Raw genomic sequence first — 27,168 nt, forward strand, 5'->3', positions numbered from 1 at the left:
CAGGTATATATTATTGAATACGATTGCTTTATTGCTATCTATGCCTTCTTCGTTTCTCCCCACCCTTAGAACACACTTGAAACTAATCTACAAATTTCTTCACACATGCCCCATTGAAAGCGTGTCTTAGCAGACATATATACTGGGTATCTCCCCCGCAAAAACATCCCTATGATTAAGGTTTTTTTTTTGTAAAACCGAAACGCGTCAGCGTTTTTTGTGGTTTTTAATATGGACTTTTTTGTTTAATTTTAATATGACCTAATAAAGAATTCAAGTTTTAGAAGCTGGAACACCTATTTTTCCATCTCAACCAATTAGTATTGTAACCTGAGGGACCACTGTATTAGCTGTATCCACCATATATGAAGAAGAGTCGCATAAGTCAATCTATAGTACAGAGTGTGAGATCAGGATAATTATTAGTTAAGTAGAAATTCTGGCACTGCCGGAATAAACACCAACACATAGGATGAGGCAAATAGACTCACGAAGGCGCTTAAGTGGACCCGGGCGGTGCACACATCAGCCTAAGGATTAGCGTCCCAGTCAAACAGCATCGGGAAGGAGTAAAAATACTGCAGCACTCTTCGACGGTCCAACACAACTTTATTAGCAGCAGGTGCGCTGCACCTGCTGCTAATAAAGTTGTGTTGGGCCGTCGACGAGTGCTGCAGTATTTCACTCCTTTTCCGGGGCTATTTGTCAGAATGTTTAGGCCTTCAGCACGTTAAAGAGGTACTCCGGTGAAAACCTTTTTTCTTTTAAATCAACTGGTGGCAGAAAGTTAAACATATTTGTAAATTACTTCTATAAAAAAATCATAATCCTTCTAGTACTTATTAGCTGCTGAATGCTACAGAGGAAATTCCTTTCTTTTTTGAACACTGATGACATCACGAGCACAGTGCTCTCTGCTGACATCTCTGTCCATTTTAGCAACCATGCATAGCAGATGTATGCTAAGGGCAGCATGGTGGCTCAGTGGTTAGCACTGCTGCCTTGCAGTGCTGGGGACTTGGGTTCAAATCCCACTAAGGACGACAATAAATAAAGCATTATAATTATTATTATAATAACGTCAGCAGAGAGAACTGTGGTCGTGATGTCATCAGAGAGCATTCCAAAAAGAAAAGCATTTCCTCTGTAGTATTCAGCAGCTAATAAGTACAGGAAGGATTAAGATTTTTTAATAGAAGCAATTTACAAATATGTTTAACTTTCTGCCACCAGTTGATTTAAAAGAAAAAAGGTTTTCACCGGAGTACCCCTTTAAGGTGACCACAATTTCCACAAACCTTTGGCAAGAGGTCACAAGAACATTTTTCCTAGGCACTTTGGACTAATCTTTTTGTTAGATAGGTGCTCAGACAATAATATGGTCCCACTGCTGGGATTAGCCGTAATGGTGGAGGACCTAGCGCTCAATTCCCCAGGACTGCCCCCTCAGGACAAAATGAGCATTACAGTTTCTATTAAAATGAATGGACTGTTTATGTAATGAACAGACCTGTCCGGCCCGCCAGAGCGAGCAGGCAAATGAGAACAAACAAGAAAAAGAAGACGTACAGGAACAAAAACACCATAAAACATAAAACAGTAAGAATAAAAGAAAAGAAGGTAAACTTTTAACTCGTAACAAAATAAGGAACTTGATAGTAGGACGAACTGAAATAATACGTATCATTGTAGGTACTGACCTTTTTTGATTGTCATTGGGCTGACGTATGATTTCATTGACATCGTAACCTATGTAAGCACTAGTGTCGACCAGCGCTGCAAAACAAATGAATGGATATGACTTACACGAGTACTTTAAGACTCTGTTCACACCACATTAATGATGCGTGCTTATTGTATGTGGCAGATGTCTGTTGATGTATAAACATATATATATATATTATACAAAAAGGAAGGTTGCAGCAGCATTCTTGGTTAAAAAAATGGAGGCTCAGAGCGCATTTTTGATCAAAACGTGTCCCCCCATCCACCACGAGCAGGTGGCCTCATTTTGGATGGGACCCTAACATACTCACTCACCTCTGCTTGGCATATGGCCTCTGACTGGGTGACATGCTGGATCCACTATTAATTAAAAAATCCTCCTGTGAAAATGGGAGGGGTGCAAGGCTACACAGGGTGCAGCTCCCCCTAAATTATCCCGACCTTCTAGCCCAGCCTCTTATCCCGTCCTCCTATCCTGTCCTCCTATCCCGACCTCCTAGCCTGTCCTCCTATCCCAACCTTCTATGCCGTCCTCCTATCCCGTCCTCCTATCTCGAGCTCCTATCTCGACCTCCTATCTCGACCTCCTATCCCGTCCTCCTATCTCGACCTCCTATCCCGTCCTCCTATCTCGACCTCCTATCCCGTCCTCCTATCTCAACCTATCTCGACCTTCTATCTCGACCTCCTATCGCGTCCTCCTATCCCGTCCTCCTATCTCGACCTTCTATCTCGACCTCCTATCCCGACCTCCTATACCGACCTCCTATCCTGTCCTCCTATCTCGACCTCCTATCTCAACCTCCTATCCCGTCCTCCTATCCCATCCTCATATCCCGTCCTCATATCCCGTCCTCCTATCTCGACCTCCTAACTCGACCTCCTATCTCGTCCTCCTATCCCATGTACCAGGTATTGAAATATATATATATATATAGAGAGAGAGAGAGAGAGAGAGAGAGAGAGGAGAGAGAGAGAGAGGAGAGAGAGAGAGAGAGAGAGAGAGAGAGAGAGAGAGAGAGATACAGTGTGTCATCCCAGTAGCAAAGTGGGGCATGTCAAAGGACGGGGGTCTAGGGGCTGCAAAATTAGCTTTCTCCTAGGGGGGCAAAAATCCTTGCACCAGGTCTGAAGACATCACTACTTTACCTTTAAGTATTCGAAAGACAGAGAGATATTTCTCCTCTGCGTTGGGGCTGCAGTCAGACAGCGCTAAGTTAAAGACCAATCTGTCCTGGGCTTTCTTGATCCTCAGAAGCTATAGATTATACAAAGACAAATCTACAGTAGGGTCAGGGACACATGGAGATGGTGGTGAGAAAAGAATATCACTATGGCTTTCAAAGTTAGAGCCAAAAGTTTGCACCTAGAGGCTAAATAGATGGATATCAAGTGGGCTTGACCCAACATGCCGAATTATAACACATAAAGTTCAGATCTTCATTGTCCTTTAAGGGGCACTCCGCCCCTAGACATCTTATAAGATAAGATGTCTGATCGCGGGAGTCATGCCGCTGGAGGTCCCTCGTTCCAGTACCTATCAGCTGCTGTATGCTCTGGAGAAAGTTGTGTAGATCTTTCCAGTCTGACCACAGTGCTCTCTGCTGCCACCTCTGTCCCTGTCAGGAACTGTCCAGAGCAGGAGAGGTTTGCTATGGGGATTTGCTTCTGCTCTGGACAGTTCCTGACATGGACAGAGGTGTCAGCAGAGAGCACTGTGGTCAGACTGGAAAGAACTACACAACTTCCTCTGGATCATACAGCAGCTGATAAGTACTGGAAAGATTAAGATTATTATATAGAAGTAATTTATAAATCTGTATAACTTTATGGCACCAGTAGATTTTAAAACATGGGTTTTCCACCAGAGTACCCCTTTAACATTGAGCCATCGCATGTGGACATGAGTTCTCAGTCTTGACATCTTGTTGGGTTCAGTGTTATGGTAGCCATTCAAATAAACGCTGATCTCACATGCCCCTTGGGTGCGCTCCTAGTGTAGCAAAGTTGGGGTTCTGAGGGTGGCCTTGATCAGTTGCACTTACCCTCTGATATTGCAATGAGAGTGCAACACCTGTATTAGCCTGTAAGCTTACAAGTTAAAGGGGTACTCTGGAGGAAAAAAAATTTTTTTTATTCAACTGGTGCCAGAAACTTATACAGATTTGTAAATTACTTCTATAAAAAAGAATCCTTCCAGTACATATCAGCTGCTGTATGCTCCACAGGAAGTTCGTTTCTTTTTTAATTTCTTTTCAGTCTAACCACAGTGCTCTCTGCTGACACCTCTGTCCGTGCCAGGGACTGTCCAGAGTAGGAGCAAATCCTCATAGCAAACCTCTCCTGCTCTGGACAGTTCCTGACAGGGACAGAGGTGTCAGCAGAGAGTACTGTCAGAAGTCCAAAATCAGGACTTTAACATTGTAAACCGTATGTCAAACGCATCATCCGGTTTAATCCGTTTTGCGTCTTATACGGTTTTGTCCGTTTTTTTTTACCCGTACTCAAAACCGTAGTCTACCACGTTTTTTGGTACGGGTGAAAAACTGTATTAAACCGTATACTTTTTTCTTAAAGGGGTACTCCGGTGAAAACCTTTTTTCTTTTAAATCAACTGGTGGCAGAAAGTTAAACATATTTGTAAATTACTTCTATTAAAAAATCTTAATCCTTCCAGTACTTATTAGCTGCTGAATGCTACAGAGGAAATTCCTTTCTTTTTGGAACACTGATGACATCACGAGCACAGTGCTCTCTGCTGACATCTCTGTCCATTTTAGCAACCATGCATAGCAGATGCATAGCAGATGTATGCTAAGGGCAGCATGGTGGCTCAGTGGTTAGCACTGCTGCCTTGCAGTGCTGGGGACTTGGGTTCAAATCCCACGAAGGACAACAATAAATAATGCATTATTATTATTATAATAACATCAGCAGAGAGAACTGTGCTCGTGATGTCATCAGAGAGCATTCCAAAAAGAAAAGAATTTCCTCTGTAGTATTCAGCAGCTAATAAGTACAGGAAGGATTAAGATTTTTTAATAGAAGTCATTTACAAATATGTTTAACTTTCTGCCACCAGTTAATTTAAAAGAAAAAAAGTTTTCACCGGAGTACCCCTTTAACATGGGAGTCAATGGGAACCGTACAGAACCGTATGTGCTTATTGTTCCATCCGGTTTTCAACTTACGGTTTTTGACTTTGCATAGTTTTTTTTCTTGGAATTTCAATCAAACAAGTGAAACTTTATTTATAATGGAGTGAAAAGTTAAAAACGTATACATTTTTTTCTTAAAAAACAGATGCAACCGGACATCATTTTTCAAACTGTATACGGATTAAGGTCTGTTTGATGACGGAGTAATGTCACCAAGTCCTTACCGGATCTGTAATCCACTTCGCCAGCTGATCCACATTCCGGCAGTCATATTGTACGTTCAGTGCAAGAAAATCTACTGTTTCCTGAAACATAAAGCATTGGTTGTTTGGTTTCCATCCTCCTTGTCATACAATAGGTCACTCCAGTATTATCTGTGTGTACAAGGGTGTATATGCAGGAGACAACCCATGCATGTACTAGAGCAGTGGTCTTCAACCTGCGGACCTCCAGATGTTGCAAAACTACAACTCCCAGCATGCCCGGACAGCCAACGGCTGTCCGGGCATGCTGGGAGTTGTAGTTTTGCAACATCTGGAGGTCTGCAGGTTGAAGAACACTGTACTAGAGGGATCCATGCTAAGTTGGGTATGTTCTCATTTCAATAGAGGGTGAGAGCCTGCACAAGGAAAGTAAACCCCCCTCCCCTTGTAATTTTTAAATATTTGGTTGTCACTACCCTCCTGCACCCCACCCCCAACCTTGTCATTTCTAAATTTTTAGTGATCAGTAAACCCTCCCCCCACTTTAAATGGGCACTCTCATTAAAAAATTTTTTGCTATTCCACGCTTTATGGTAAATAAAAAAAAATCTTTCTAATGTACTTTGTTAAAAAAAAAAAAAAAAAGTTTTCTATGTTTTATTTGTGTTAAAAAAGCTACCACTAGGTGTCTTCTTACTTGTCCAGAACACATTTCCCCCCATCTCTTGCACAGACTTTGGACTCCTGCTGGCCTGCCAGAAGTCCAAAATCAGGAAATGCAGTCTGGAGTGCTGAGGGGTGTGTGTGCAGCCTTATCCAATCATAGCTCATCTCACACACTGAACTGCTTTGGGCTGTGTGTAGCAGAGTGAGGGAGGAAGTTGTCCCCTGTATGGCTTCAGATGATGTCACGCCTGCTGGGGAACGCCCCTTCCCAGTCTGTGAATCTGACAGAGACTGAGCAGAAAATACGGAGCAATATCATGGTAGAAACTAAAAAATAAAGGCAGGGGGTGGTTTATCATGATGGGGGCAGTGAACTGGGAGGATTATGAAATTTAACAAGATCATGAGAAGTACTCTTTAACTTCTAAATCTTTGGTGGTCTTGACCATGAATGCATTTGGAAGTTCCTTTATGGCCTTATGCAGTGAAGTGTACAACAATAAATCCAGGTAGCTCTTGGGGGTCCTTGTTATGGGAAAGGGTAAGAAATGGGAGATCTTGGCCACTAGTTTGCCATCCCCCAACCGGCTCTGGCCTTACGCATGGAGAATACATGGAGGCTGGCTGTCCAAAAAGAATTGTTGTTACCAGGATTCGAGGGTGTATCGATAATGATGTTCTCAGCGCCGCCGATCCAAGAGCAATAGATACCCGTCCACCTAAGGATACAAATACATCATACATGACCATAAATAGTCAGTTTGTAATGGTGACTGCAGGCAACAAGTATGTATACTATTGACTCTCTCTCTATGCAGGGATAAAGACGTGTAGAGCTGGTTGTAGACACATAGACCTGTCACGATCACACCCTATCGGTCCAGCCAAGACGCTAGAGAGAGTGTGATGGTGCAAGGGTTAAAGCCGCCAGACCTCTGGGTATCCGCTACTAGTCCCAGCAAGTCACCAAATTAACTCTCAGATAAACGTGTTTCACCCAAGCCACCTTCAGAAAGGTGAGCTCATACATTTAGAGATCAAAGACCAGAGCTGATTAATTAAACATTTAATCTGATAAAAGGTATCACAGTGCTGACTATATAAAAATACAAATGACATACAGTTACAAAAATATGTAAAAGAGTTTAGCAAGTTCAGAAAGCAAAAATGAAGTTCTTACAGCGTAATAGTATAGCAGTCCATGAGAGTGGGTCTCCAGCTGTTCTTAGGATGGTCTTGTCAGCTTGGGGCACAGATCTTAACAACCAAAACTTTGAGTCTAGCATTGTTTAAATATCATATCTGCTTGTTTTTTGGAGGGAAGCTCCACACCCCCCCCCCCCCCCCCCTCTGATCCCACCAAGGGGCATCTGTTATCACCCATCCTGCCGCTTCAAAGAAGCTCCTGACTTCAAACAAACAACCAGCCAGGCCCCCTCAATAAACTGCAATACACAAAAGACACAGTATACACCGTCTGAATGACCCCTCACCACCCAGGTCTTAGTTTATACACAGATGCAATAATAAAACACAGGTATGTTTCCATAATCAAGCATTGGGCCTGACAAGACCCAATATATTTCCCTGGTCAGAATCAATGGCTTAGACAAGTGGGCTCCAAACTGTGGTCCTCCAGATTCTTCAAAACTACAACTCCCAACATGCCCAGACAGCCGTTAGATGTCCGGGCATGCTGGCAGTTGTAGTTTTGCAACATCTGGAGGGCTACAGTTTGGAGATCAACAGAAATCACAGTCAGATCTATCCAGGGCCAACAGAAATTATAGCCAGGTCAATTGAGGGCCAACAGGTCTATCATAGCCAGGTCTATTGAGGGCCAACAGAAATCATAGCCAGGTCTATTGAGGGCCAACAGAAATCATAGCCAGGTCTATCATAGCCAGGTCTATTAAGAGCCAACAAGTCTATCATAGCCAGGTCTATTGACAGACAACAGAAATCATAGCCAGGTCTATTGAGGGCCAACAGGTCTATCATAGCCAGGTCTATCATAGCCAGGTCTATTGAGGGCCAACAGAAATCATAGCCAGGTCTATCATAGCCAGGTCTATTAAGAGCCAACAAGTCTATCATAGCCAGGTCTATTGACAGCCAACAGAAATCATAGCCAGGTCTATTGAGGGCCAACAGAAATCGTAGCTAGGTCTATTGAGGTCCAACAGGTCTATCATAGCCAGGTATATTGAGGGCCAACAGAAATCGTAACAAGTTCTATTGAGGGCCAACAGGTCTATCATAGACAGGTCTTTTTAGGGCCAACAGAAATCATAGCCAGGTCTATCATAGCCAGGTCTATTAAGAGCCAACAAGAGTATCATAGCCAGGTCTATTGACAGCCAACAGAAATTATAGCAAGGTCTATTGAGAGCCAACAGGTCTATCATAGCCAGGTCTATTGAGGGCCAACAGGTCTATCATAGGCAGGTCTATTGAGGGCCAACAGGTCTATCATAGCCAGGTCTATTGAGGGCCGACAGGTCTAGCACAGCTAGGTCTATTGAGGGCCAACAGAAATCGTAGCCAGGTCTATTGAGGGACAACAGGTCTATCATAGCCAGGTCTATTGAGGGCCAACAGAAATCATAGCCAGGTCTATCATAGCCAGGTCTATTAAGAGCCAACAGGTCTATGATAGTCAGGTCTATTGACAGCCAACAGAAATCATAGCCAGATCTATTGAGGGCCAACAGAAATCGTAGCTAGGTCTATTGAAGTCCAACAGGTCTATCATAGCCAGGTATATTGAGGGCCAACAGAAATCATAGCAAGTTCTATTGAGGGCCAACAGGTCTATCATAGCCAGGTCTTTTGAGGGCCATCAGAAATCATAGCCAGGTCTATCATAGCCATGTCTATTAAGAGTCAACGGGGGAGATTTATCAAAGTTGTCTATGTCCCGCATCAATATAGACCAAACTACAGAGGGTTAGGCCGGTCTATTGTGCGCCTAATTTATCAAAAGTCGCATGGCTCTTGATATATTCTGTGCACAGACTTGGGGATCTATGCTTTAGACTGTATTTAAACCTGCTCCAGCATGGTCTGACATTTTGGCGTACTTTCAGCCAATGCGACTTGTCGCTGATAAGTCGCTTTTGATAAATTCAGCACCAATGCATTTTCCAATGCATTTCCATCTAAAATAGACTAGAATGTTCTAAAAAAGTTGCACATATTTAGACTGCGACTTTCTGTGCGACAAATTTAGACAAGAAAAACCAGTCTAAATCCTTTGATAAATATCCCCCAACAAGTCTATTATAGCCAGGTCTATTGACAGCCAACATAAATCATAGCCAGGTCTATTGAGGGCCAACAGGTCTATCATAGCCAGGTCTATCATAGGCCAGGTCTATTGAGGGCCAACAGGTCTATCATAGGCCAGGTCTATTGAGGGCCAACAGGTCTATCATAGGCCAGGTCTATTGAGGGCCAACAGGTCTATCATAAGCCAGGTCTATTGAGGGCCAACAGAAATCGTAGCCAGGTCTATTGAGGGAGCCAGGTCAACAGTAATCATAAACAGGTCAATTGAGGGCCCCATAGCAGTATTGTCTGTCTCTATGGTGGGTCTCCCATTGACCGATTATTGACAGAACATGAATTAAATATACTCTTATTCCTTAGAGTATTTTGTCTTTGTTGCCGGGATAACACATTATATGTAGATAATTAACCTCTCCATTAAGTGGATTAGTTATCTGTAACAATGAATCAGCCCCTGTTCACCAATCTTCTTATCACATTTATTTTAGCGCCTTATCTGTTCCTGATATTGATTTGACATAAACAAGACTTATCTGGGTGCAGAGTTCACTATTTGATTCTTTACCGCCTGATAACAACATGTCACCCCGAGGATCTGAGACGAGGCACCACAGGTAATAAGTAACAGGAGCAATAGATTTACTTAGAGACTCCAGATCTGAGTTCCCTATACTGACTATTTACTAGGAAGGTCTTCAGACATCCTGGGGATTACTACTATTATCAAGTGTAGGATGAAAGGCAGGTATTAATAGACATCCCCTTATAGGAGGCCCTGAGAAGAAAATCTATACAGGTCCATGCTCCTCTCTAAAGGAAATAGTACCAAAATGATATACTTAATCAAAAACGCTGTGGCACAGCTGGAGACCGATGTCATTAGGCGCTCTCCAGGGCAAGTGAATAATTTTTACCGTAAAACGGACTTGTAAAACAAAAAAGTTTATTCAACATAAAATTAATACGGACAACGCGTTTCAAGGGGCGGGACCCCCTCTTCGTCAGGTCCAGTGATTGGATAGTACGAGCAATGACGGGTTTTATACCGTCTTTGCCTGTGAAAAAACATTTTGCATTTAACACAATTATAATAAAAATTCTAATTATAATTGTGTTAAATGGAAAATGCTTTTTCGCGGGCAAAGACGGTATAAAACCTGTCATTGCTCGTACTATCCAATCACTGAACCTGACGAAGAGGGGGCGCCACTCGTCAAAACGCGTTGTCCGTATAAATTTCATGTTGAATAAACTTTTTTGTTTTACAAGTCCGTTTTACGGTTAAAATTATTCACTTGCCCTGGAGAGCGCCTAAAGACATCGGTCTCCAGCTGTGCCCACAGCGTTTTTGATCCTCTATCTCTGACCGTCGGAGAGACGGGTGTGATGCCGGCTGCACTCCAGAACTACCAAGCCACCTCCATTGGCTATATGTGCTAATTGGTGTTGTGCCCACAGTACAACACGTCCAGGTGAGCATACCCCGTTACAGCACACCATTTAACCTGTTAAAGGAAATAACGGCACATAGTTGCGCTTAGTTTTTTCAGTTTTTTTTTTAACGCATCTATAGTTATATACTTGTACACAGGGGGCAGTATTATAGTAGTTATATTCTTGTACATAGGAGCAGTATTATAGTAGTTATATTATTGTATATAGGAGCAGTATTATAGTAGTTATATTCTTGTACTTAGGAGGCAGTATTATAGTAGTTATATTCTTGTATATAGGAGCAGTATTAGTAGTTATATTCTTGTATATAGGAGACAGTTTTATAGTAGTTATATTCTTGTATATAGGAGCAGTATTATAGTAGTTATATTCTTGTACATAGGAGCAGTATTATAGTAGTTATATTCTTGTATATAGGAGACAGTATTATAGTAGTTGTATTCTTGTATATAGGAGCAGTATTATAGTAGTTAAATTCTTGTACACATGAGAAGTATTATAGTAGTTATATTCTTGTACATAGGAGCAGTATTATAGTAGTTATATTCTTGTATATAGGAGGCAGTATTATAGTAGTTATAGTCTTGTATATAGGAGGCAAAATTATAGTTGTTATATTCTTGAACATAGGAGCAGTATTATAATGGTTAAATTCTTGTACACATGTGAAGTTTTATAGTAGTTATATTCTTATACATAGGAGCAGTATTATAGTAGTTCTATTCTTGGATATATGAGCAGTATTATAGTAGTTATATTCTTGTATACAGGAGCAGTATTATAGTAGTTATATTCTTGTATACAGAAGCAGTATTATAGTAGTTATAATCTTGTACATAGGAGGCGATATTATAGTAGTTATATTCTTGTACATATGAGGAAGTATTATAGTAGTTATATTCTTGTATATAGGAGCAGTGTTATAGTAGTTATATTCTTGTACATAGGAGCAGTATTATAGTAGTTATAGTCTTGTTCATAGGGGCAGTAATATAGTAGTTATATTCTTGTATATAGGAGCAGTATTATAGTAGTTAAATTCTTGTATATAGGAGCAGTATTATAGTAGTTATATTCTTGTATATAGGAGAAGTATTATAGTAGTTATATTCTTGTATATAGGAACAGTATTATAGTAATTATAGTCTTGTATATAGGAGGCAGTATCATAGTAGTTATTTTCTTGTACATAGGAGGCAGTATTATTGTAGTTATATTCTTGTATATAGGAGCAGTGTTATAGTAGTTATATTCTTGTATATAGGAGGCAGTATTATAGTAGTTATATTCTTGTATATAGGAGGCAGTATTATAGTAGTTATATTCTTGTATATAGGAGCAGTATTATAGTAGTTATATTCTTGTACATGGGCTGCAGTATTATAGTAGTTATATTCTTGTACATAGGGGCAGTGTTATGGTAGTAATATTCTTTAACATAGGGGGCAGTATTATGGTAGTAATATTATTGTATATAGTAGTTATATTCTTATACATAGGGGGCAGTATTATGGTAGTAATATTCTTGTACATAGGAGCAGTATTATAGTAGTTATATTCTTATACATAGGGGCAGTATTATGGTAGTAATATTCTTGTATATAGGAGCAGTATTATAGTAGTTATATTCTTGTGCATAGGAGGCAGTATTATGGTAGTAATATTCTTGTATATAGCAGCAGTATTATAGTAGTTATATTCTTATATATAGGGGGCAGTATTATGGTAGTAATATTCTTGTACATAGGAGACAGTATTATAGTAGTTATATTCTTGTACATAGGGGGCAGTATTATAGTAGTTATATTCTTGTACATAAGAGCAGCATTATAGTAGTTATATTCTTGTATATAGGAGGCAGTATTATAGTAGATATATTTTTGTATATAGGAGCAGCATTATAGTAGTTATATTCTTGTACATAGGGGAAGTATTATGGTAGTTATATTCTTGTACATAGGGGCAGTATTATGGTAGTAATATTCTTGTACATAGTAGTTATATTTTTATACATAGGGGCAGTATTATGGTAGTAATATTCTTGTACATAGTAGGCAATATTATAGTAGTTATATTCTTGTACATAGGGGAAGTATTATGGTAGTTATATTCTTGTACATAGGGGCAGTATTATGGTAGTAATATTCTTGTACATAGTAGTTATATTCTTATACATAGGGGGCAGTATTATGGTAGTAATATTCTTGTACATAGTAGGCAATATTATAGTAGTTATATTCTTGTACTCGGTGACTACTACTATAATATTGCTCCTATGTAAAGTAGTTATATTCTTGTACATAGGGCATAGTAATATATTAGTTACATTATTCTTTAATGTTGTATAGTATAGGAACCTCTTATGTGATTCTCACCTTTTTTTAAATGATAAATTTAAAATTTAAGAATAATCCACTAAGATGTAATAATGTAGAATCACAAGCAAACTTTCTGAATGTAACCTATTAAGCTGTTCAGACTCCTCTGAGACATATATTCCTAGCGAACAAAGAGATCAGCCATGTTGCCATTCATCTGCCCAATCTATCTCTACATTGACAATTGTTATTGGGGGAGATTTTGGGCACCAACATTTACATTATATGCTCGGTTGGTCCTGCTGAAATTGTCCTGTTAACATTTATCTAATGAGTTCAATTTCTTTGATCCAATCACAATCCTTGACCTCATTTGATAACTCACCTTTAGCAGAATACTTCTGGTGATATAACGTGTACACCCTCTCATGGGCGTCCAGCAGAACCTGCAGGGATTGGGAATCTGTATTATCTGCAGGAACATCAAATGTTATCCAGGTGTGGACCAAATCCCCGAATGAACGGAATGCAAATTCAGCATATTCTGCATAGGAATCAACAGGACTGGGGCCAGTCTGGGTTCCATCTGTAGAAAGTCTTTTGAGGTCGCCGCCATGTAAGATCACAATTGGTTTAATGTTGGCTCCATTCAGTTCCTGTAAAAGTGTCCTGTAACATTGCAGTTGTTCCTCATCTTTGTCCTGGGTATTGCCCTTTAAGGATACAGAGTTCATGGCTAACTGGACCTTGTAGTGGGTGATGCCAAACTTCTGTAAAGTCGGAATGTGATTTTTGATGTCACTTACAATATTGCTACACCTGTATAATGTCACTGGTTCCACTTCATTAAAAAAACTGTCCCTGTTGCTCTTCCAAGGTCCAGCGATGGCCATGAAGTCCCCAAGGACTGCACCGTTAAGTCCATGGCACATGGAGGAGAGGAGAACCAAGAGGACCCCTCGCCAAGCTGGTGCCATTCTGGCTGATGTGTATCCCCAAACGGAGCGGTCAAGTCATTTATACATAGATAAAAGGCCATAAAATGGTTGTTTGACATCTTATCTTCATGGCTGATAAAGTCATTGCAGAAGAGCTATTTACTAAGAGATAGAAACAGAGTCAGTAATTATAAACATTAGGGAAATTCTGAATAAACATCTGTATTCAAGTGAAAACCTGGTGACATGGGCACGTATGCTGACAACCACATGGGTCAGGGTCTTGTTATGTAGGTTCTTCTGACTTAACATTTAAAGAGGTACTCCTTAAAGGGGGTTCCTTTATCCCCTATCCAAAGGATGGTCTTGCTACGGGACCCCCCCCCCCCCCCCACTCAGGAAGCAACACTGATTGACAATCAATTTCGCATGCTGTTGTGCAAATGGAACAGACAATAGGTGGAAGTTATAGGAAATTAGCAAGACACCCCCAATAAAGGAGTGGTTCTGCAGGTGGTAACCACAGAGCAGTTCCTATACTTCCTGGCTGATGTGTTGGTCACTTTTGAATGCTGGCGGTGCTTTCACTCTAGTGGTAGCATGAGACGGAGTCTACAACCCACACTAGTGGCTCAGGTAGTGCAGCTCATCCAGGATGGCACATCAATGCGAGCTGTGGCAAAAAGGTTTGCTGTGTCTGTCAGCGTAATTTCCAGAGCATGGAGGAGCTACCAGGAGACAGGCCAGTACCTCAGGAGACGTGGAGGAGGCCGTAGGAGGACAACAACCCAGCAGCAGGACCGCTACCGCTACCTTTGTGCAAGGAGGAGCAGGATGAGCACTGCCAGAGCCCTGCAAAATGACCTCCAGCAGGCTACAAATGTTCATGTGTCCACTCAAATGGTCAGAAACAGACTCCATGAGGGTGGTATGAGGGCCTGACATCCACAGGTGGGGGTTGTGCTAACAGCCGAACACCATGCAGGATGTTTGTCATTTGCCAGAGAACACCAATATTGGCAAATTTGCCACTGGCACCCTGTGCTCTTTACAGATGAAAGCAGGTTCACATTGAGCACATGTGACAGACGTGACAGAGTCTGGAGAAGCCGTGGAGAACGTTCTGCTGCCTGCAACATCCTACAGCATGACTGGTTTGGCTGTGGGTCAGTAATGGTGTGGGGTGGCAATTCTTTGGGGGGCAGCACAGCCCTCCATGTGCTTGCCAGAGGTAGCCTGACTACCATTAGGTACCAAGATGAGATCCATATGCTGGTGCGGTTGGCCCTGGGTTCCTCCTAATGCAAGACAATGCTAGACCTCATGTGGCTGGAGTGTGTCAGCAGTTCCTGCAAGAGGAAGGCATTGATGCTATGGACTGGCGGCCCATTCCCCAGACCTGTATCCAATTCTGGGACGTCTCGCTCCATCCACCACAGACTGTCCAGGAGTTGGCGGATGCTTTAGTCCAGGTCTGGGAGGACATCTCTCCGGAGACCATCCTCCACCTCATCAGGATCATGCCCATGCGTTGTAGGGAGGTCATACGGGCACGTGGAGGCCACACACACTACTGAGCCTCATTTTGACTTGTTTTAAGCTGTTAAGGACCAAGGACGTACCAGTACGTCCTGAGTCCTTTCCCTTTCTATAACGCGGGGCCACGATGACCTCTAACAATGGCTGGGACCCATGGCTAATAGTGCGTGGCAATGATCGCGGTGCCGCGTGCTATTAACCCTTTAGATGTGGCGTTCAAAGTTGAATGCCACGTCTAAAGTGAAAGTAAATCACTGTTGGTTACCTCAGGGGGCTGTTCGGGATTGCCGTGGCGAAATTGCGGAATCCCGAACAGCTCTGGGACACGAGGAGGGTCTCCTACCTTGCCTCCTTGTGTCCGATCGCCAAATGACTGCTCAGTGCCTGAGATTCAGGCATGAGCAGTCAAGCCGCAGGATCATTGATCACTGGTTTCCTATGAGAAACCATTGATCAATGTAAAAGATCAATGTGTGCAGTGTTATAGCCCCCTATGGGAGCTATAACACTGCAAAAAATAAGTGAAAAAAAAAAAAAAGTGAATAAAGATCATTTAACCCCTCCCCTAATAAAAGTTTGAATCACCCCCCTTTTCCCATTTAAAAAAAAAAACTGTGTAAATAAAAATAAACATATGTAGTATCGCCACGTGCGGAAATTTCCGAATTATAAAAATATATAATTAATTAAACCGCACAGTCAATGGCGTTTGCGCAAAAAAATTACAAAGTCCAAAACAGTGTATTATTGGTCACTTTTTATATCATGAAAAAAATGAATAAAAAGCGATCAACAAGTCCGATCAATAGAAAAATGGTACCGCTAAAAACTTCAGATCACGGCGCAAAAAATTAGCCCTCATACCGCCCCATACGCGGTAAAATAAAAAGTTACAGGGGTCAGAAGATGACAAATGTAGTTATGATTTTTTTCAGAAGACAAAATGAAACCTATATAAGTAGGGTAACATTTTAACCGTATGGACCTACAGAATAAAGATTATGTGTCATTTTTGCCGAAAAATTTACTGCGCAGAAACAGAAGCCCCCAAAATGTACAAAATGGTGTTTTTTCTTCAATTTTGTCTCACAATGATTTTTTTTCCCGTTTTACCTTAGATTTTTGGGTAAAATTATGTCATTACAAAGTAGAATTGGTGGTGCAAAATAAAAGCCATCATATGGATTTTTAGGTGCAAAATTGAAAGCGTTATGATTTTTTAAAGGTAAGGAGGAAAAAACAAAAGTGCAAAAACGGAAAAACCCCTGGTCCTTAAGGGGTTAAGGACATTACCTCAAAGTTGGATCAGCCTGTAGTGTGGTTTTCTACTGTGATTTTGAGTGTGACTCCATATCCAGACCTCCATGGGTTGATACATTTGATTTCCATTGATAATATCCATAGTGCATATAAGCATTTGCGCTATGGATATATAAAGTGCCTGATAACACTGAACAACGTCATTGGCATTTTTCCTCTGGTTACCCCATTTGAAAGCCGGCCATACATTTAAGATACCCGGCAGCTATCTCTTCTGAACCCCCTGTACACGAACTTGTTCAGCGAAATTGGCGCGTTCAGATGACCTCAGTCTGATATGTTTGTTATAATATACATTGCAGCCCGAGATAAGGTGCACAGATACATTACTGGTGTTATCCCCATGATAGCCCATCCTATAGCTGTACAGAACGTCCCAGCGGTCGGACCCCAGTTATCTAAAACTTATCCCCAATCCTGTGGACAGGATTTGGGAAGACGAAGCCCTGTCTATATAAGGTCTCACAGCTGACAATGTGTATATCAGGGCAAAAACCAAGCTTTGAGGCGGAAAGAACTGCCTGTAGAGCATAGAGACAGGATTGGGTGGAGGTCTCCATAATTTTTACATGGAAGAAGTTTGAATTCTTCTCAGTAATAGACACATAAAGGCCACCTGGAGTGAGTTAAAAAGCCACCCATGAAAAAAAGGAGTAGAAAAAACACATACCACAGCCATTATTCGTAAATACCCCCCAATGACCATAAGCACACAGCCAAGACAACACAGGAGCGGCTTAGGGATAACTCTGTGAATGTCCTTAAAGGGGTACTCCGCTGCTTAGCGTTTGGAGCTTGTGACATCATAGCCCCACCCCCTCATGACATCACACCCCGCCCCCTCAATGCAAGTCTATGGGAGGGGGCGTGATGACTGTCACGCCCCCTCCCATAGACTTGCATTGAGGGGGCAGGTCGTGACATCATGAAGGGGCGGGACTATGACGTCACAAGCTCCCGGCGCTGGCTCCAGTGTTCGGAACAGCTTGTTCTAAACACAGAGCAGCGGAGTACCCTTTTAAAGGACATCTGTAGTGCAATATAACTTATCCCCTATCACTGCAAGATTTTAGTTTTTTCTCTTCAATAAATACGCAAAGATTTGTAACATTTTGTTCTCACTTTGTCATTATGGGGTATTGGGAACAGAATGATGCAGAATTTTTTCTTTAACATAAGGCCACAACATAACAAAATGTGAAAAAAAGTAAAAGGGTCTGAAGACTTTCTGAACACATTGTACCTGTCCCATTACATTGCACAATAAAGCTGATAAAGTCTTCTCCGGATGGAGTTCTCCTTTGGTAGAGTTTTCAGGCCCCGTTGTGGCTGGGCACCATTATGTCAGAACCTTAGCCTACCATGTGGACATATATGGTCTTTGTGGCAGGGTACTAACAAGTTTGGATCTTATAGGTTAGTATCAGGTTAGTCTCCAATTTGGGATAATTTTACTAAAGTAAATCAATAAATAAGTAAACAACCAGAGACAAAACACTAAGCTACTGGGCCCCAATGTAACAATTGCTCCCAATGCCCATGTGCCATTTATAACACTGATTGTATCTTATGTGGTGTATGGGCTGTTGGGTGCACTCAAGTACCCAGATCTGAGTGCGACTTCTACCTCTGCACCACCTAGAACTACGGTCTAGAGATAAGAACTAAAGGTCAGATGACAGCAGTGCCAGGCAGCAGATGAGAGAAGATGTCACAAAATGGCCAGCGCAATTTGATGGCATATCTTATCAGGATCATTTTGCTCTTTGATCGCAGTTAAAAAGTCTATGTTTAGTATATTTTTAATCAGATACATTTTTATTGAACATTTTATAACAATACAAAAACAAACTCAATCATCCTAAACCCTCCCACCAACCCTCCCTGGTGAAGGTACAGTATCAAGGGCGCATAAAGTGCAGTCATCTGGGTTCAAAAAGCAGAAGAACATGCTCAGTAAAAGATAGAATTGCAGTAACATTATAAAAAGCCTATCAACAAGTCATGGATGTTTAGTATTTATCACTTTCTGGTAATCAATAGATGGGTAATCGGCCAGTCTGTCTATACAAGTCAGTGAGATACCATAAATCCGATTGACAGTATGAAGTATTAGCTTAGGGTCAGGGTCAGGCTGGTGGTTGTCATGTTGGGCAGAGAGAATTGCAGCCCTAAGCTCACCTAAACCTCCCCATCCCTGCCTCTTGGGGTACCCAGCTGTTTAATAGCTGCCGGTCCCCAAGCACTGGGTGTAGCAATGTCAAAGTAATAAACCAACATAGTACAGAAGTCAGGGAGCAGGTCAAGATACAATATGGTAACCACAAACTGAACAGCGAACAGAACAAAAATAGAGAAGCACAAACTAAACGTATAAGCAATGTCACACCAGCCAGGTTGGTACAGAGATGTTAGCGCAGTACAAAAACAGTAAGCCAAAGAGTAGTCAAAGAAAAAGGTAAGAATAAATGCAGGTAAACCAGGAGATACAATCACAAAGCCAGTAACAAGGAGGGATCCAATATTACTGGCAAGGAACCATTGAGTAAGTGGAGTATAAGCATCCAGCCTAGAGAGGCATGGACACCAGGACCGAACGCTATTAGACCGGGCCCTTTGATAGGTCCAGGTGCTTCATAGCTGCGTCATTACTGCAAGAGCGGCATCAGGGTAATGAACAAAACCAGCTGCGTATACAGGAGGAAACAGAACTGCTGGAACCTGGGAGGGGCATAGGTGTGACAATGGTGAGCCTTGGGCCTCCACACCTGTAGTAGTGACACAATACCTTACCTCCTGGCACCCTCTTTGGAACAAGTGACACCACTGTCAACACCTGCAATCAGATGGGGCTTTATAACCTTTGAACCCCTAAAATTTATGCTGATGGCTTTTCCCTTTAATTTTTTTTCCACTTTCCAAGAGCTATATGATGACTTATTTTTTGCTGGATGAGTTTATTTATTTATGCATTCATTTATTTTTCCCAAATTACACTACCCACAATTAGTGGGATGGAATGGGTGGACAATTCTGACATTGTTTTTTGGGTTTAATGTTTTACTGTGCAGTATACATGTCATCTTTTTTATATCATTTTGGTTATATATATGTTTATGGGGCTCTCTGCTGGCATTGTTTTATGGGGGAGGGTTAGCTGTCTGCAGGCGCTTTTCTTTTTATAGGAGGCTCTTTTCTGGCTTTGGTTTATGGGCATCTCTGCTGGCACAGTTTTTTTCGGGGTACTCGGCTGAAACTGTTCTATAGGACTTTTCTGCTTGACTGTTTATGGGAGGCTCTCTGCTGGCATTGTTTTATGAAGCCCCTCTGCTGGCACTGTTGTATGGGGCGTCTCTTCTGGCACTGTTTTACAGGGGGGCCAGTGTTTTTTTTGGGGGGGGGGGGGTTCTCTTTGCTAGCATTGTTTTTATGGGAGGCACACTGCTGGCACTGGTTTTTGTGTGGCTCGGTTAGCACTGTTCCATGGCTGACTATCTGCTGGCACTGTTTTATGGGGCTCTTCTTTGCTTGCACTTTTTTTTATGGGAGGACCCCTCTGCTGGCACTGTTTTATAGGACCTTTTTGCTGACACTGTTTTTTAGGGCCTTTTTGCTGGCATTGTTTTTTCAGGGGCCTCTCTGCTTGCACTGTTTTATGGTGGGATCTTTGCTAGCACTATTTTATGGGGGCCTCTCTGCTTGCACTGTTTTATGGTGGGATCTTTGCTAGCACTATTTTATGGGGGCCTCTCTGCTTGCACTGTTTTATGGTGGGATCTTTGCTAGCACTATTTTATGGGGGCCTCTCTGCTAGCACTGTTTTATGGGTGCCTATCTGCTTGCACTGTTTTATGGGGGCCTCTCTGCTGGCACTGTTTTATGGAGACTCTTTGCTGGTACTTTTTATTGGGGCCTCTCTGCTGGTACTTTTTATAGGGGCCTCTCTGCTTGCACTGTTTTATGGGGGCCTCTCTCTGCTAGCACTATTTTATGGGGGCCTCTCTGCTAGCACTATTTTATGGGGGCCTCTCTGCTAGCACTATTTTATGGGGGCCTCTCTGCTAGCACTGTTTTATGGGGGCCTCTCTGCTAGCACTGTTTTATGGGGGCCTCTCTGCAAGCACTGTTTTATGGGGGCCTCTCTGCTAGCACTGTTTTATGGGGGCCTCTCTGCTAGCACTGTTTTATGGGGGCCTCTCTGCTAGCACTATTTTATGGGGGCCTCTCTGCTAGCACTATTTTATGGGCGCCTCTCTGCTTGCACTGTTTTATGGTGGGATCTTTGCTAGCACTATTTTATGGGGGCCTCTCTTCTAGCACTGTTTTATGGGTGCCTATCTGCTGGCACTGTTTTATGGAGCCTCTCTGCTAGCACTGTTTTATGGGGGCCTCTCTGCTAGCACTGTTTTATGGGGGCCTCTCTGCTAGCACTGTTTTATGGGGGCCTCTCTGCTAGCACTATTTTATGGGCGCCTCTCTGCTTGCACTGTTTTATGGTGGGATCTTTGCTAGCACTATTTTATGGGGGCCTCTCTGCTAGCACTGTTTTATGGAGCCTCTCTGCTGGTACTTTTTATAGGGGCCTCTCTGCTGGCACTGGTTTTTTGGGGCCTCTCTAATGGCACTGTTTAATTGGGGGCTTTCCACTGAAACTGTGTTATGGTGGCCTCTCTGCTGGCACTGTAATTGTGGGAGCATCTCCTGTATTTGAGTTTAAATATAATATGCAAAACAACACTTATACAGATGAGTGTCAGGGAAGTATAGTCTTATATCCAGTGTCACCTCTCAGGTCTGATAATCTTATTCATTACACTCGCATAACAAGATTTTTTTCTTAAAGTTTATTATCCTTTAATTCATTTGTGTCACAATTTTACATAGTTTTATGGTCACAGCTAAAATAACTCTGCTACCTTTACTTGTTTACGCAATTTACTGATCAGAACTACAAGCAAAACGATGATTAGGACGGTGGCAAGTAGGACGGCAAATTCCACATATAAAGCGACCATCGCGTCCGAGGTGGAGATTTCCATTCCAAGAAAGTCCACTACTGGAGGGTCCGGCTCTTCTGGGGGTCCTGTGGTGAGGCCGGCTGTGGGACCGGAAGTTGTACCTGCCAAGGAAAGGAATTCTGGGTAAATGCCTCTTGTTATTTATATGTGATGCTAGGGTCAAATATTAAGAAGAATGTACAGACAGTACAATAACAGGGGTTGGAGTTGGCCACCAGAGAACCTGCGGATAATCCCGGGTTAGGTTATTTTTCCTTTCCCGTTCAAAGTTGAATAAAAAATTCTGGCGGGTGAAGACAGCAGTTTAACTCCTCCCCTCTTTCAGTCATGTGACCTCGCCATAACTGTTATCTGAGCTCCCACAACACACTACTCTCTGGTAACACGAAATAGCAGAAATATGAATTCAGCTCTGAATGACAGCAAGAAAGCATAAAACTCTGTATCAGTACACGTATTCAGAACATTAGCCTGCAGGCACTATCTCTTATGGTGGCGCTATACTGTGTAGTCATCACACATCTCTACATAGAGCGGCAGGGCCAGTCAACAGCCTATGGCCTCTACAGCCGTATAACGTTGGGGTAATGGGAGTCATTAGACTAAATTTACGAGGACTACACACAAGCCTATTTGGGGCTGAAAGCATTGAGTGGTCACATGGGGTCTAGGTTCCCCCAAATTTTACCCTTAAAGGGGAACCCTGGTACTTAAAAATAAGTGACTGATCACAGGGTCTGATGGCTGGGACCCCCATGATCTCTTGCCTGACACCCTGGCTCTCCCCATACACAAAGCAACCAAATGTCCCCTAATCTTTTGCACTCACCTTCAGGTTCTGGAGATAGACAAGGATGAGGCCCATTATCTGGGTCAGGGAAGCCATTGCACTGAACCACAGATCTGTAGTATTTCACAGACTCTTTAGGGAGGCGAGGCAGATTTGGGTCCGAAAAATTGACATAATACAAACCGAACCGTTCAAGGTAACCTGACGCCCACTCAAAATTATCCATCAGACTCCAGGCAGAGTATCCACGGAAATCAACACCATCAAACTTTACAGCTTCAGAAGGGAATAATGAGAGAGAGAATTAAAATGTATATCAACAGTATTATATTAGTTATATTCTTGTATATAGGAGCAGTATTATAGTAGTTATATTCTTGTATATAGGAGCAGTATTATAATAGTTATATTCTTGTATATAGGAGGCAGTATTATAGTAGTTATATTCTTGTATATAGGAGCAGTATTATAGTAGTTATATTCTTGTATATAGGATACAGTATTATAGTAGTTATATTCTTGTATATAGGAGCAGTATTATATTAGTTATATTCTTGTATATAGGAGCAGTATTATAGTAGTTATATTCTTGTATATAGGAGCAGTATTATATTAGTTATATTCTTGTATATAGGAGCAGTATTATAGTAGTTATATTCTTGTACATAGGAGCAGTATTATAATAGTTATATTCTTGTATATAGGAGCAGTATTATAGTAGTTATATTCTTGTATATAGGAGCAGTATTATATTAGTTATATTCTTGTATATAGGAGCAGTATTATATTAGTTATATTCTTGTATATAGGAGCAGTATTATAGTAGTTATATTCTTGTATATAGGATCAGTATTATATTAGTTATATTCTTGTATATAGGAGCAGTATTATAGTAGTTATATTCTTGTATATAGGAGCAGTATTATAGTAGTTATATTCTTGTATATAGGAGCAGTATTATATTAGTTATATTCTTGTATATAGGAGGCAGTATTATAGTAGTTATATTCTTGTATATAGGAGCAGTATTATAGTAGTTATATTCTTGTATATTGGAGCAGTATTATAGTAGTTATATTCTTATATATAGGGCAGTATTATAGTAGTTATATTCTTGTATATAGGAGCAGTATTATAGTAGTTATATTCTTGTATATAGGAGGCAGTATTATAGTAGTTATATTCTTGTATATAGGATCAGTATTATATTAGTTATATTCTTGTATATAGGAGGCAGTATTATAGTAGTTATATTCTTGTATATGGGAGCAGTATTATAGTAGTTATATTCTTGTGTATAGGAGCAGTATTATAGTAGTCATATTCTTGTATATAGGAGCAGTATTATAGTAGTTATATTCTTGTATATGGGGGGGGCAGTATTATATTAGTTATATTCTTGTATATAGGAGCAGTATTATAGTAGTTATATTCTTGTATATAGGAGCAATATTATAGTAGTTATATTCTTGTATATAGGAGGCAGTATTATAGTAGTTATATTCTTGTATATAGGAGCAGTATTATAGTAGTTATATTCTTGTATATAGGAGCAGTATTATAGTAGTTATATTCTTGTATATAGGAGCAGTATTATAGTAGTTATATTCTTGTATATAGGAGCAGTATTACAGTAGTTATATTCTTGTATATAGGAGCAGGATTATAGTAGTTATATTCTTGTATATAGGAGCAGTATTATAGTAGTTATATTCTTGTATATAGGAGGCAGTATTACAGTAGTTATATTCTTGTATATAGGAGCAGTATTATAGTAGTTATATTCTTGCATATAGGAGCAGTATTATAGTAGTTATATTCTTGTATATAGGAGCAGTATTATAGTAGTTATATTCTTGTGTATAGGAGGCAGTATTATAGTAGTTATATTCTTGTATATAGGAGGCAGTATTATAGTAGTTATATTCTTGTATATAGGAGCAGTATTATAGTAGTTATATTCTTGTATATAGGAGCAGTATTATAGTAGTTATATTCTTGTATATAGGAGCAGTATTATAGTAGTTATATTCTTGTGTATAGGAGGCAGTATTATAGTAGTTATATTCTTGTATATAGGAGGCAGTATTATAGTAGTTATATTCTTGTATATAGGAGCAGTATTATAGTAGTTATATTCATGTATATAGGAGCAGTATTATAGTAGTTATATTCTTGTATATAGGAGCAGTATTATAGTAGTTATATTCTTGTATATAGGGGCAGTATTATAGCAGTTATATTCTTGTATATAGGAGCAGTATTGTAGTAGTCATATTCTTGTATATAGGAGCAGTATTATAGTAGTTATATTCTTGTATATAGGAGCAGTATTATAGCAGTTATATTCTTGTATATAGGAGCAGTATTGTAGTAGTCATATTCTTGTATATAGGAGCAGTATTATAGTAGTTATATTCTTGTATATAGGAGCAGTATTATAGTAGTTATATTCTTGTATATAGGAGGCAGTATTATAGTAGTTATATTCTTGTATATAGGATCAGTATTATATTAGTTATATTCTTGTATATAGGAGGCAGTATTATAGTAGTTATATTCTTGTATATGGGAGCAGTATTATAGTAGTTATATTCTTGTATATAGGAGCAGTATTATAGTAGTCATATTCTTGTATATAGGAGCAGTATTATAGTAGTTATATTCTTGTATATGGGGGGGGCAGTATTATATTAGTTATATTCTTGTATATAGGAGCAGTATTATAGTAGTTATATTCTTGTATATAGGAGCAATATTATAGTAGTTATATTCTTGTATATAGGAGCAGTATTATAGTAGTTATATTCTTGTATATAGGAGCAATATTATAGTAGTTATATTCTTGTATATAGGAGCAGTATTATAGTAGTTATATTCTTGTATATAGGAGCAGTATTATAGTAGTTATATTCTTGTATATAGGAGCAGTATTATAGTAGTTATATTCTTGTATATAGGAGCAGTATTATAGTAGTTATATTCTTGTATAAACGGTATAGTATTCATATCAATCCAAAAAGCGAGTAAAGAAAGAAGTACCGCACTCACCCACTGTCAAAAGCCGGGAACGGAAGGGGTTTATTTCAGATCATAAAATCGGAATAACAGGTGCAGGACGTGGAGGAGAGAAAAAAGCCACACACGACTAGTTTCACGCCGTCCGGCGTGAAACTAGTCGTGTGTGGCTTTTTTCTCTCCTCCACGTCCTGCCCCTGTTATTCCGATTTTATGATCTGAAATAAACCCCTTCCGTTCCCGGCTTTTGACAGTGGGTGAGTGCGGTACTTCTTTCTTTACTCGCTTTTTGGATTCTTATAGTAGTTATATTCTTGTATATAGGAGCAGTATTATAGTAGTTATATTCTTGTATATAGGAGCAGTATTATAGTAGTTATATTCTTGTACATAGGACACTATTACACAGGCAGACTGCTGCCCGACGCTAGTGCTGATCAAGTTACAATAGAAAATAGAATTTTGGTGACTGACATGAATTGCAGATACATTTTGCGCACATTGGCCCTCATTTACTAAAGTCCAACCGAATCTTTTACTCGGATATTGCGCCAAAATTTTAGTCGTAACGTCTGTGCGACTATTTATGCGACCAAATTTTAGTCGCACAACCGACTCTTTAGAAAACACTCAGAGTGTTTTTTTTCTCACTCTGAAATGGGCGTGTTTTATGTAAAAATGGGCGTTTTACCGACAAAAAAACAAAAAATACTCGGAGTGCTTCCAAAATCACTCGAGAAAAAGTGTGAGTTTGCCTCACACAATAACCGACAGCCAAGAGGACGAGTGAAATTCCAAAAATGGAGTGATTTCTAACAAGGGACTGTTTACCATTGTGTTTTTTGTGAAAGTAACTTGGTTTAGAACCGTAAAACATTTTGTACAGTTCAACACTTTTATGAATAAAATATTGAATGCTTTTGTGATAGTTAATGGGGGAGATTTATCAAAACCTGTGCAGAGGAAAAGTTGCCCAGTTGCCCATAGCAACCAATCAGATCACTTCTTTCATTTTGCAGAGGCCTTATTAAAAATGAAAGTAGGGATCTGATTGGTTGCTATGGGCAACAGGGCAACTTTTCTCCTGGACAAGTTTTGATAAATCTCCCCTAATGTTTATATATATTTTTTCTTTTTAACACATTTGCAACCCTCAAGCTGATAAACAAGGAGAATTGTTGTAATGTTTGAAAAATTATAACACATGAATAGTTTTGATTCATGGAAACATTTTTAAACAAACAAAGTCTAAACCATTTTGACTCACACAACTAATTTCATTAGCTCAGAGTTTGTGCGACACAATTGACTAGTGCGACACAAAAAAATGTGCGACACAAAAATAACCGACATGTGCGGCAAAATAGTAAATACCGTATTTTTCGCCGTATAAGACGCACTTTTTCTTCCCCAAAACTGGGGGGAAAAAGTCGGTGCGTCTTATACGGCGAATACACCCCCTATCGCGGCGGTCCCTGCGGCCATCAACGGCCGGGACCCGCGGCTAATACAGGACATCACCGATCGCGGTGATGCCAGGTATTAACCCTTCAGACACGGCGATCAAAGCTGACCGCCGCGTCTGAAGGGAAAGTGACACTAACCCGGCTGTTCAGCGATTTCACCGTGGCGGTCCCGAACAGCCCGACTGAATAGCCGGGTTAGTGCTTACAGGACACCGGGAGGGACCTTACCTGCCTCCTCGGTGTCTTCTCCGTTCAGGGATCCC

General features: G+C 40.6%; 1 protein-coding gene and 1 long non-coding RNA gene across 3 annotated transcripts in view; one reads left to right on the plus strand and one right to left on the minus strand.

Annotated features, from left to right (window-relative positions):
• LOC130285268 (uncharacterized) overlaps nucleotides 1-27,168 on the minus strand; it is a 143,812-nt gene that overhangs the window by 26,670 nt on the left and 89,974 nt on the right. The window contains exons 17-24 of the mRNA XM_056536620.1: nucleotides 22,461-22,697; nucleotides 21,530-21,732; nucleotides 13,202-13,586; nucleotides 7,630-7,857; nucleotides 6,353-6,471; nucleotides 5,108-5,188; nucleotides 2,875-2,983; nucleotides 1,701-1,776 (exon numbers count right to left, since the gene is read on the minus strand). Of these exons, the coding sequence (XP_056392595.1) occupies nucleotides 1,701-1,776; nucleotides 2,875-2,983; nucleotides 5,108-5,188; nucleotides 6,353-6,471; nucleotides 7,630-7,857; nucleotides 13,202-13,586; nucleotides 21,530-21,732; nucleotides 22,461-22,697 (1,438 nt within the window). The remainder of the gene's footprint in view (nucleotides 1-1,700; nucleotides 1,777-2,874; nucleotides 2,984-5,107; nucleotides 5,189-6,352; nucleotides 6,472-7,629; nucleotides 7,858-13,201; nucleotides 13,587-21,529; nucleotides 21,733-22,460; nucleotides 22,698-27,168) is intronic.
• On the plus strand, nucleotides 7,506-13,954 carry LOC130285116 (uncharacterized). Of its 2 annotated transcripts, none has more exons than XR_008847256.1 (3): nucleotides 7,506-7,546; nucleotides 9,532-9,657; nucleotides 13,694-13,954. It is a non-coding gene; the product is annotated as an uncharacterized LOC130285116 (long non-coding RNA). The 2 variants fall into 2 exon arrangements; XR_008847257.1 differs by lacking the exon at nucleotides 7,506-7,546 and adding an exon at nucleotides 8,262-8,513.

Source organism: Hyla sarda, chromosome 8, assembly GCF_029499605.1.
Source record: "Hyla sarda isolate aHylSar1 chromosome 8, aHylSar1.hap1, whole genome shotgun sequence".
Classification (NCBI taxonomy): Eukaryota; Metazoa; Chordata; class Amphibia; order Anura; family Hylidae; genus Hyla; species Hyla sarda.